The sequence below is a fragment of the Zosterops lateralis genome (assembly GCF_965231275.1).
Source record: "Zosterops lateralis genome assembly, chromosome: 35".
Taxonomy (NCBI): domain Eukaryota; kingdom Metazoa; phylum Chordata; class Aves; order Passeriformes; family Zosteropidae; genus Zosterops; species Zosterops lateralis.
This window is the reverse complement of record NC_139795.1, coordinates 917,439-929,912: the sequence shown is the minus strand read 5'-3', so window position 1 is coordinate 929,912 and position 12,474 is coordinate 917,439. Positions and strand designations below refer to the sequence as shown.

At 53.0% G+C, this 12,474-nt stretch overlaps 1 protein-coding gene and 1 pseudogene across 2 annotated transcripts in view; one reads left to right on the top strand and one right to left on the bottom strand.

Moving 5' to 3' along the window:
• LOC310921490 (class I histocompatibility antigen, F10 alpha chain-like) overlaps positions 1–12,474 on the top strand; it is a 97,732-nt pseudogene that overhangs the window by 65,463 nt on the left and 19,795 nt on the right. The window lies entirely within an intron of this gene.
• Positions 10,760–12,474, bottom strand: LOC310921553 (uncharacterized protein; the record flags this gene model as incomplete). The annotated part of the gene is made up of 1 exon (XM_083881718.1): positions 10,760–12,474. A coding segment is annotated over one exon (1,212 nt), but the record flags the coding sequence as incomplete, so codon positions are not given.

The following is a 12,474-nucleotide window of genomic DNA, read 5'->3' as shown; positions in this document are numbered from 1 at the left end:
GGATGGAAGCCCTTGCAAAGGTCATATTGCAGTTACATAAGCAATGGGGTATTGACTGTAAGCCTAAAGATTTTATTTCTGCTGTTACTAGGCTTTTGCAAACTGGTGTTATTGATGGACCGGTGGATATACTCCACCCAGAAGTGTGGGAAAAATGCACCAAGGCTTTAGCTGAGGATACGATGTCCTCGGGTAGTGCAAAGAACCTTAAATCATGGGGGAGAGTTGTGCAGGCTTTGCAAAAAGCTGTACAAGAGCAAGAAACATGGAAAGCTGCTCAAAAATGTTTCTTTGCCACACCCAGTTTGGGAGTTGGGGCAACTACACAAACCACAATTGGTGGTGATCCTATCGAGTCTAGTGACTCACAAGAGCGCCAGCGCCCCTCATCGCCCTCTAGTTCACTCGGTCCTGTCCCTGAATGTTCCCCTGTCCGCGACCTGCCCATAGAACAACAAATATCATCACGAGATGGGCCCATTCATGAGCTTAAACATGCTATGGGTAAATTAGAGCCCGAAGGAACTTGGGACAGACCCCCACCTTATGCCCCACAAAATGGAGCCCAGCGGCAAAATGAAGGGCGGAGCACAGACATCGCTAGCAGTCGCAACGAGGGGCCCTCGGAAACTGCGAGTGCACGCGAGTGGAAATGAGAAGGGGAACAGCAGAATCAACCTCGGAGGGGTAGGGGATGTGAGTAAAGGACAGAGACCCAATCAGGGCGCGTGCCGCAAAACATGTCCTTTTAAGGCAAGAGTCTCTGTGAGCAGAAGGCGGGGTGAGCCCAGGGGGAAAGAACAGCCTGCCCATAGGAGGGGCAAGAGGGGGCGGAGTCCAAGAAAAAGGTACCAGAGCCCGGAACCATCCAGTCAGTCGACTTCGGCCTTTGACTCAGATACTAGCCGGAATGGTTGGCTAGACTGCTGGTCTACCACCGATTCAGACTCAGAAAGTGAGGGAGCAAGCGCAGGTAAAATTAAAAACCCATTTTCCCCTGTTTTAGTTAATAAGGGAAAAATAGGACAAGTCCCTCTTACGAACTGAAAGAAGATACAAATTGCCTGTGCCAATTGGGTTCCTCTGACCACTCCGGCATTCCTGGTCCAAGTGATGGACAGAGGGCCTACTCCCCTGTAAACCCCAAAGATGTACAGGCAATTGTCAAAACAATTGCAGACAAAGGCATTAACTCCACCATGGTCTCTACTCTCATAGATAGTGTCTTTGGAAATGCTGATATGCTCCCGTTTGACATAAAACAAACATGCAGATTGATTTTTGATAGAGTGGGAATGATTGTTTTTAAACAAGAGTGGGAAGATAACTGCGCAAAGCAGCTGGCCCAGGTAGCCGGAGCAGATCACCCATTGCAAGGCTCTAGATTACAACGGTTGATGGGCACAGACCTGACAATGATCACCCCCCAAGCACAGGCTCAGAATTTACAGGGAGGCAAGGTTGCAGCAACCACCCGCGCAACAAGAGAAGCCATCTGCATGGCTTGTAGAGTGATAACCAAGCTGCCGCCATGGTTCCCAATAAAACAAAGTGAGAGTGAGAGTTTTACCCAATTTGTAGACCAACTCGAGGTGGCGTTCGACTCCTCGGCCTTACCCATGGAGGCAAAAGGCCCGGTTGTAGCAGAGTGCCTACGCCAGGAATGTAATTTGGCTACTAAAGAAATTTTGCGATCATTACCAGCCAGATCAAGTATCGCAGCCATGATTAAGCATGTCGCGAAAGAAGAACATTTAGCCCCAATCCAGGCAGCCGTTTGCACCGCGATAGCCAATGTGATGGCATGCTTTAAATGCAGCCAGATGGGCCACCCCGCGCTAAACTCTCCCCAGTCGGACGGCCCACCACCATCACTCCCCCCATGTGAAAACCGGACCAGAGGGCCATGTTGGGCATGTGGGAAAAAGGGACACCTTTACAGGGAATGCAGAACCAAGACCCAGGGAAACAGGAGGGGGAGGGGGCAGTCGGGCCGCACACAGCTCCCTCCCACCTGGGATGTGAGGCAGCCCAGTTACACCAACTCCAGACAGGGCGGGGAGCTCCCGAACCCATTACCCCCCCCAGGAGGCAATATATTTCATGGCCCACCCTACAGCCCAGCTAGATTCGACTACATCCTCAAAACAGCAAGAGTTCCTCCCCGGGAGCGAGATACCTGGGTGGCCCTGGCAGTAGAATGTAACAATCTATACTGTGTGGGATTTGCTGCCTCTGAGACTCCTCAGTGCCACCTTGGAATTACCCTTGCATGAATGACATCGCCATCAGCGTCCCCTTTTTGACTGACACCAGAGCAGATGTCACAGCTATCCCAGAGACAAATTGGCCTCCACTCTGGAACCTGGAAGATGCCCCCAGGGTAGCTGGAGTCGGAGGATTGTCCCGAGCCCGAAAAAGCACCCTACTAATGGTGATAACACTCCATATGGAGAAAGGGCCTGAGAAAACTGTCACACCTTTTCCCTATGTCATGTCAGGAGTCCCACCCGTGTTAGGGAGGGACACCCTAGCCCAACTAAAAGTCAGAGGGCCACTGCTGCGCACCCACCCCCACCAATCAAATTAACATGGAAATCATCTGACCCAGTGTGGGTCGAGCAGTGCCCCCTGTCAGAGCCTCGAATGACCACCCTTCTTGAATTACTTGACCGTGAGTTACAACGAGGCCACACAGAGCCCTCCACCAGCCTGTGGAATCCCCCGGTTTTTGTGATACCTAAACGAAGCAGCGAAGGTTTTTGCCTCCTTCATGATTTGCGTGAAGTGAATAAAAAAATTCAGCCAATGGGTCCCGTTCAGATACTGCTGCCTGTGAATTCTATGATACCAGAAGGACAACCCTGTGCAGTGCTTGATATTAAAGACTGTTTCTTTTCGATACCCCTATATGAGGAAGACAAAGAGTGATTTGCTTTTTCTGTTGTGTTCCCAAATGGTCACCACCCTAACTTGTGCTTCCAGTGGAAAGTGTTACCCCAAGGCATGGTTAACTTTCCCACCATTTGTCAAATTACAATAGACCAAGCACTGGCACCATTTCGGCACACTGACCCAACCGCAACCATTGTCCAGTATATGGATGACATTCTGATCGCCACGCCATCCGCAGGTCAGGTAGACCGATTAGTGTCAACAGTCTCACAAACACTAAAAACAAGTGGCTTTGAGATTGCAAGTGCAAAGTTAAAAAGAGGGCCCTGTGTAACCTTTTTAGGAGTGCAGATTACAAACTCCCATGGGACTCCTCCACAAATTAAAATCCACCGAAACATCAAAACACTCCATGATATGCAGCAGTTAGTAGGATCTTTACAGTGGATCCAAAATACTGTTTTGATTCCATCAGAGGTTATGTCCTTGCTGTATGATCTTCTAAAGGAAAGCACCCGTGGGAACAGAAAGCCTTAACCCCAGAAGCAGCAAATTTGCTCGACTTTATCAAACAGCAGATATCCTCAAGCACACTTGCCAGATGGAATCCAGGCGTACCACTTGACTTGTATGTACATTTCACAGAAGGAGAGGGGGTAGAAGCACTAGCCCAGGGGCCTCCCGACAAGGCCAAACCCATACAATGGGTAGTCATGGGGAAACCTTCACGTGTGTTTTCCCCAGGAGTCAAATGCCTTGGCAACCTTATTATGAAAGGTAGGAAACTCGCCCTAAGCCACTTGGGCATTGAACCTGCAAAGATATACTTACCTTTCCGCAAACAGCTTCCCATTCTGTCGGTAGCAATGTCAGAACATATGCCCCTAGTCCTCACTGGGTTTGCTGGAGAGATCCGATATACCACCAAGCCCCCATGGACTGAGCTGTTAGCAATTGTAGACATTGAACTCCCACCAAAAGTCATGGACCGACCCCTTCTGGGACCAACAGTTTTTCACAGACGCATCCTCAACAACCTCTACTGCGGCAGCAGTATGGCAGTTGGAAGAACAACGGCGCTGTGTCAAGATGACAGATCACATACTCTCAGTTCAACAGTTGGAAGCATCGGCCTTAGTGCTAGCCTGCAGACTATTCACGAAGGAACATCTTAGTATCGTGACCGACTCAATGTTTGTGGCCAAGCTCTGCTTAGCCATGGCAAGGCCTGGAGTAGTGGCATCCACGACTGCTGTAATGATAGAGGAAGCACTCCTGTCCAGAGAAGGCACTGTGTCGGTCATTCAGGTCAACAGCCATAACCCAATTAAGGGGTTTTTTCAGACTGGCAATGATAAAGCCGATGCGGCGAAAGGACTGTGGACACTCAGAGACGCCCATCAGCTGCACGAAACACTCCACATCAGAGCTAAAGCGTTAGCAAGAAAGTGCAGGATTTCTGTCATCAATGCAAGACACAGCTACTTGCCCTCACTGTCAGAAGGCAACACTGTGGTCCAGTGGAATTAACCCCAGAGGCCTTAAAGCTTCCGAAATATGGCAGACAGATTTCACACTCTGCCAGCTGCTTAAGCCCAGAGCCTGGTTGGCAGTGACTGTAGACACACACAGAGGAATGATTGTGGCCATGCAACACCCGAAAACCAACTCCAAAGCAACCATCCAGCATTAGCTGACCGCCATGGCGTGGCTGGGTATTCCAACTCAGATTATAACAGATAATGGCCCAAACTTTGTCTCCAAATCAATCCAGACATTCGCCTCCAAGTGGAACATTACATTAGTACATGGTATCCCGCACAACAGCACAGGACAGGTCATAGTAGAGCGAGCTAATCAGACTCTGAAAGCTAAAGTAAAAATGTTAGCTAAGGCAGAAGGCTTTGCAAATACCGTCCCTCCAGGAGACCAGGCATGCTTGCTAGCCACGGCGATGCTAGTGCTGAATCAGTTTCCCAGGGGAGATGAGACAAAAAGTCCAGCCCAAAAACATTGGGCTGTTCAGTCACTAGAGGAAGGCCCACCAGTCACAATCAGAAATGAGCTGGGAGAGTGGGAACAGGGGTGGCAGTTGGTCTTAACAGGGCGAGGCCATGCCGCTGTTGAGAAAGAAGGCAAAATTAAATGGTGTCCTCTTAAGTCCATTAAACCAGAGCTGAGGGATAAAACTAATGAAAACTGTGAGTTTCTCTCCACAGGACTGGATTTGTGGACGTCTTCGTAACCCGTATGCCCCAGCCAGGGAAGAGGATGACAGGCCAATAGCCATCTTGAAGACATCAGAGGCCTCCATGTCGGTAAAAATCAGGCAGTATCGATGCCTTTGTGTCATCTTGCTTCTAGGGCTAGTTGCCGTAACACAGGCCGAACCAGAGCCACACCCTTACCAACCTTTCCAATGGCTTCTCCGAAATCCGACAACAGGTAGAGTAATTAGAGATAGTACCGTGACTGGTGCCCCCAGTTTTTATGTAGGGCTCACAGGCATTCTCTACCCACATGCGCAGCCCTTGAAGCCCGGAGGCACGCCAGTGTGGGGGACATATTGGTGCCCTAGCTCAAATCCTGGGAAGAGTTATTGTAATTACCCAGGATATTGGTTCTGTGGATACTGGGAGTGCGAAACCATTGTGACATCTGATAGACAGAAGCTGGTCAGAGATGACGAGTATTTGAAAGTAACGTGGGCCCCAGATGGATGCCGACATCCCAAACTTGCAATGGATGGAATGAAATATGAAAGAGGCACTTGCTCTCAACTAAAGATAACAGTTTTACGGCCAGACGATACAAGCTGGGCTGTAGGAAAAATGTGGTCGGTGTTCATTCATAAATGGGGCCAAGACCCTGGGTCCGTAATACAGATAGTCCGACCTCTGTCTCAAGAGCCCAACCTGGTAGGACCCAACCGTGCCCTAATGAGAAAAACATTAAAACAAAAACCCAGTTCTACCCTCATCCCCACCTTGTTTAGCTCTCTGCCGACCCGTTTGAATTTACACGAGACAACCCCTTATGCATCATTTTATCGCATGCTAGATGCCGCTTTTATATCATTAAACCAGTCTAACCCAAACCTCACTAACTCCTGCTGGTTGTGTTATGACACTAAACCCCCATTTTATGAGGGTATGGCCGTCAATGCCTCCTTGGTTTACTCGAATGACCCCAACTCAGTTGAATGCAAATGGAACACCTCCCAAACAGGTATTACTCTTACCCATGTCACTGGTCTGGGTACATGCGTCGGTAACACAGCCATAACAGAACAAAGTAAAAGTATTTGTGCGGCCATTGCCACGGTCTATAAGAGCCACAAATGGGCCATTCCGACAAGACCCGGAATATGGGTTTGTCGCTGCACTGGAGTTACCCTCTCCTTGCTCGTTTCTGACTTTAGTAATGCTAACGACTTTTGTGTCCAAGTTGTGATTATTCCTAGGGTCCTATACCGTTCCAAGGAGGAGCTAAGCCTCCATGTAGAAAAACTCGACCAACTTCAAAAAAGAGAACTACTAACAGGAGTGACCATAGCTGTGCTGCTCAGCCTCGGAGCAACAGGCACTGCCACAGATGTCTCTGCTCTTGCGACCCAACAACCAGGACTATCACAGTTTCAAATGACAATTGATGAGGACTTGCAAAAAATTGAAAGGTCTACTCCTTTTTAGAAAAATCATTGTCCTCACTCTCAGAGGTTTCTTACAAAATAGACGAGGACTGGATCTCTTACTCATGCAGCAAGGGGGCCTCTGTGCCGCCCTAAGGGAAGAGTGCTACTTCTATGCGGACCACACCGGAGTGGTTAGAGACTCGATGGCGGAACTGAGGGGAAGACTGGCCCAAAGAAGAAAAGACAGAGAGGCCCAACAAGGATGGTTTGAATCGCTTTTTAACCAGTCCCCGTGGCTGACCACCCTAGTGTCTACCCTGATTGGGCCAATTGTGAGGCTCTTGTTGGTATCAATTTTTGCCCCATGTGTTCTGAATAGTCTTGTGTCATTTGTCAGAAGCCGTTTAGAGAGAGTCAACATTATGTTAGTGGAGCATCAGCAACTGCTTTAAACAAGAGCTCCCAACAGTTATTTGTTTCACAGTTTAAAAGCGTTATGCCAGAGCTTTTTATATGTTTGCGTATACAGTTACTCATAGGGGAGAGGGGAAATGCGGTAGACAGGGACGAGTGAACGGGAGATATCGCGCTGTACGGTAAGACAGGGCTACCCTTCCCCCATAAGTGTTGCTGTCTGTTACAGTATGTCAGCCAATAGTTACGCCAGTTACATAACCAGAAGGAAGTGAAGGAAGTGATGACACACTTAGGGTTATATACAGGTTATATATTGCCATGTAACTCATGAATAAACGCCATTTGCCGTCCACCATATTGGTGTCTGTGAGCCCTTGGCCCGAGTGACCTGAGGTGGTCACCGTGCCATTCCCGAACCAGGTCGCCAGGCTTTGGAGGAGGCAACAGACCCCTCGGTGCTGCCCCGACCAGCCCTCAGTTCTCTCTTTTAGTGTTGGGGAGCGGCCACTGCCTATGCAGTTTTTGTTATTTTTTATTCTACTCTTTACTGCTGCTGCTTCTCGCCACTCTCAGTGCAGTTCTTCCATGACACCGGCAGGGAGGAACCCTCGATGCGGTTCTTTTCTTGTATTTTATTCTATTCTCTATGTTCAATTCTATTCACACCTTGCACCCGCCTTGGCGCTGCCCTTCTGCTCACACCCGGCAGTGCCCGTCCCGTGGTGCGGCTCTTCAGTGACACCGGGCACCAGGGACCCCCCAGTGTAGTTTTTTTCTTCGATTTTACTCTATTTTCTATTTTATTGTGTTCACCCCCTGCCTGTGCTTTGGTGCAGCTGCTGCAGATGCTGACAGGGGAGATGCCCTTGCTGTGGGTCTTTGATTGCATTTTAGTCTTTTCTCTGCATTTTAGTCTCTTCTTTTGTTCCCACCTCCCCCGTCTCGCCGAGCGACTCCTCCATGGACCCGGGGCGGCACAAACCCCTCGGGGCGGCTCCAACAGGGCCCCGCCCGCCGCCGCTCCCCGAGGCCTCCCCGCTGCTCCCCGGGGATCGGACACCGCAGGAGGCCCCGGCTCCTTCCTCTTCCTCTTCTTCCTCCGGGCGGGATTGAGCCCCCGCCGCCGCCCGGCTCCTTCTGCCGCTCCTGCCCGGCACGAACCGGCGGTGCCGCTGACGGGGCCGCAGCGCGGCTGCCCCGGGACTGCCCCGCGCCTCAGGGCCGGGCCGAGGAGTGACCGCACGGCTGGGGAGGGACCCCGCTGGACAGGGCAGGGTCTGACCCCATGGACAGATCCCACGCCGGAGCAGGGCAAGGCTTCCTGTCCCTAAAGGGGGAAGCAGCGGCACAAACTGACCGTAACTCCCATCCCTTCTCCCTGCACCGCTGGGCAGAGGAGGGAGGGAACCGGGAATTGTGGTGAATTTTCACATTCGTCGTTATGAAGCAGAGTCACAAGTGGAGCTCCTCCTTCAGCTTCAAACGGGGGAATCCAACTTGGGCTCTGGGATTTCCATAACCTCAAGGTGTTACTTGGTACTGGACACTTCAGTTTAGGCAATATGAAGCCCTTCTGCAGCAATGTCTCTCTGTTTATTGTCTATTTCCCCCCAGCCCTTGTCCCCCTCCCGGAGGTTTGCAGGAGGAGCCGTCCCACAGCCCTTCCTGCCCCGGCACCCGCGGCCGCTCCGGTGCCGTCAGGCCCCGGCTCCAAGGGAAACCACAAACCCCTCTGGAAATAAACCCGCTTTGGGGGAAAACCCTGCAGGGGGATTGAATCCCACGGACAGCCAGGGCTGAGACTTGGAGATTCCAAATGCTCCAAGGGGATGGAGAGAACCGCGCTGGGGCCTTGTCACCCCCCCGGTATGATCCCGGTAACTTCCAGACACCCCCAGATGAGTCTGGTTTGATCCCAGTCACTCCCAGATCCTCCCAGTATTATTCCAGTCACTCCAAGTGTGACCTTGTCAGTCCCAGTATGATCCCAGTATGGGCCCAACTGCTCCCACTATCACCCCAGCTGCCCCCTGCATTTTTCCAATTGCGACCTTTCACCAATGCTACGGTTCCAGTCACTCCCAGTATGATCTCAATCATGCCCAGCATATGCCAAAAGCACCAAGTTGCCCTCAGCATGTTCCCAGTAGTCCTCAGTGTGGTCCCAATAAATCCCAGTGTGATCCCTTGTGCCCCAATTCTGGTCCTGCTGGGTCCTGCTCCTGGTCCATCCTGGTGTTCCAGTCTGTCCCAGTCCATCCCAGCCTGTCACATTCCGTCCCAGCCCCTTCCCGGCAGCCGCCGCTGTTTCCCGGATCCTGCGCCCCCCCGCCCCCGAAAGCTGCCCCCGCACCCCCCAAGATGCTGATGGGGATTGGGGGCTTCGTGTTGGGCTTCGTCTTCCTGGCACTGGGGCTGGGCCTCTGCCTGTGCAAGAAGGTCAGGGGGGGTCCCGTGGGTCGTGTTCCCCCTCCCCCAGAGCGTGTGTGCCCCCCCAGGGCCCCCCAGCCTGGTGTCACCCCCTTTTCTCTGCCCACAGAGCTCCTGAGCCGCCGGCAGCCGCAGCCCCTCCCTGTGGCCGCGGGCCCGGCCGGGACCCCCCGCTCCGTCCCCGAGATGATTTTGGAGGGGGTCACGTGTCCCCCCAGCCCTGCTGTCCCTCTGTCCCTGCCCTACTGCTCCCAGTGTTCCCAATAAAGCTTCCCAGTTCACCCCAGGTTCGTCTATTGGGGGGCTCTGGGGAGGGCCTTGGTGAGGCCCTGCAGGGGGACCGTGATTGGGGGAAGACAGCAGAACAGGCCCCCAGAAGGATCAACAATGGGGACCCCCGTGTGTCCCCCCGTGTCACCCCACTCTGGGGACTCCTTGGAAGGCACCTGAACCCCAACATAACACCCAGTGAACCCCAAAATGCACCAGGACTCCTCTAAGCCATCAGGGAAATTTGAGGACAGGGCGCATGGGGGGCACTGCCCCAGCCCAACCTTCCCTGCCTCTGGGGACTAGAAAGGAGGAGTGGGACCCCTCCCAATGAAATCTGGAGGTCCCAGCCCCCTCCCTCACTCTCTTGGGGTCCCACACCCTTCTCTTACCCTGCTCTTCCACCCCTTTCACACTGCCCCCCAATCCCCATCCCTCTCCCCCATGCTGGGTTTTAGGTGTTCCCGGCCCCTCCTGCTCAGTCTGGGGGTCCCATCCTCCCTTTCCCCTAATTCAGGCACCTCCTGGCAGCATTTTCCTGGGAGGAATTCCTGAGTTTGGGGATTTTTGGGGTGAAGTTGTTAGGGGAGACAGCTCTGTCTGGCTTTCCTCTGTTGTGGCCTCTCAGCTGCCCACAACACCCTGGGGCTGCTGGGATTTCCCTCCTGGGGACAAGGACGTTCATTCCTTTCCAGGAGCCCAATGCCCAGATGGGGGTCCAGGTCAGGGGCTCCTTGAGCAGCTGCCCCAGAACCTCCCCCAGGGTCTCCCAGCGCAGCCAGAGCCGCTGGGCCTGGGGTCCCCAAAGCCCTCAGCAAGCCCCAAGACCCTCCCAGGAACCCTCAACTCCCTCAAACCCAGCATCCCCCACAGCCCCTGCAAGTTCCCCCCATGGCACCGGCCATGGCCATGTCCCCACATGTCACTGGCCATGTCCCACCCTGTCCTCACCCATGGCTGTCTCCCCACCACATTCCCATCCCTGTCATTGTCCCTCATATCTCCGTCCATGCCCCTGTCCTCCCACATCCCCATGAATGGCCAAGTCCCCATCCAACTCCACGTGTCCCCATGTCTATGTCCCCCCATATCCCCACCCATGTCTTAGTTCAATGCCTTTATTTTTACCCCAATTTCAGGTGTTCTGAAAGGATGAAATGAAATGAAAAGCAAATCAAGGCCAAAAGAAAAGGATTTCTATGTCTGTGCTGGCTGAGGATCCACGTGCTTGAATGGGAGGGAAGAAGCTTTTTCAGAGGGGTTTCCACCCCACTGTCTCCAAAATCTTGGTCTTTGCCCAATCCATCACCATTTGGCTGCAGAAGAAGCCCTTGGGCCATAGAAAATTGGAATGGAATCAGTGAGGTTGGAAAAGACCTCAAGACCATTCAGTGTTGTTTGATGCCACAAGAAGATATGACTCAACTCAGAAGAATTTTTTGGGTTGAAAGACAACAAATCCACTCTCCCCAGTGAATTCCTGATATCGGTTTACATCCCCATGGATACTGCTGCCCCTGCATTCATCCAGGTGCCTACAGGGAGACAGGAACCAGTGCAGCCCCCCCAGCCAGGTGTCTTCCCAACACGGATCACCAGGGCTCTGCCCAACGGGGTCACTGGGGATCATCCAACGCCGATCCTCCCACGGGGGATGGAGCTGGAGCAGCGCACAAAGCTCTTCCCACACTCGGGGCACTCGCAGGGCTTCCCTTATGGCGCCTCTGTTGGTGTTGGGTCAAGTGAGAGGTCTGGGTGAAGCTCATCCCACACTCAGGACACTCGTAGGGCCTCTCCCCGATGTGGATGCGCCGGTGGGTGATGAGGGTGGAGTTTTGCTTGAAGCCCTTCCCACAGTCGGGGCAGTAGAAGGGCCTCACCTCCGTGTGAATCCACTGATGTTTGAGGAGAGTGGAGCTGGTCTGAAACCTCTTCCCACACTTGAGACACTCGTAGGGCCTCTCCCCAGTGTGGATGCGTCGATGCACAGTGAGGGCGTAGTTGAGCTTGAAGCCCTTCCCACAGTCGGGGCAGCGGAAGGGCCTCTCCTCTGTGTGAATCCGCTGATGTTTGAGGAGAGTGCAGCTGGTCTGAAACCTCTTCCCACACTCAGGACACTCGTAGGGCCTCTCCCCAGTGTGGATACTCTGGTGTTTTCTCAGGTCGGTGCTCCATCCAAAGCTCTTCCCACATTCCAAGCAGGTGTAGGGCCGTTCCCCAGTGTGGATCACTTGGTGCTGGATCAGGGCTGAACTTTCTCTGAAGCCTTTCCCACATTCCCCACACTCATAGGGCTTTTCCCCAGTGTGAATCCTCCGATGTTTCCTGATGCTGGAACTGTGGCTGAAGCTCTTCCCACATTCCCCACACTCATAGGGCCGTTCCCCAGTGTGGACTACCTGGTGGTACATCAGGCTGGTGCAGTCTCTGAAGCTCTTCCCACATTCCCCACACTCGTAGGGCTTTTCTCCAGTGTGAATCCTCTGGTGCTGGATCAGGTGGGAACTCTGCCTGAAACCCTTCCCACATTCCCCACACTCGTAGGGCTTTTCTCCAGTGTGAATCCTCTGGTGCTGGATCAGGTTGGTGTTCTGGTTGAAACCCTTCCCACATTCCCCACACTCGTAGGGCCTCTCCCCAGTGTGGATCACCAGGTGTTTCTTCAGGAAGAAGCTGCAGCTGAAACCCTTCCCACATTCCAGGCACTTGTGGGGCTTCTCCCTTCCATGAGGCTTCTCCACCAGCTCTGAGCTCAGGCTGGAACTCCGGCCGCCCTCCTGGCACAGGGCGGCTCTTTCCTCCTCACAGCTCCCTGGGCTGGGTTTGCA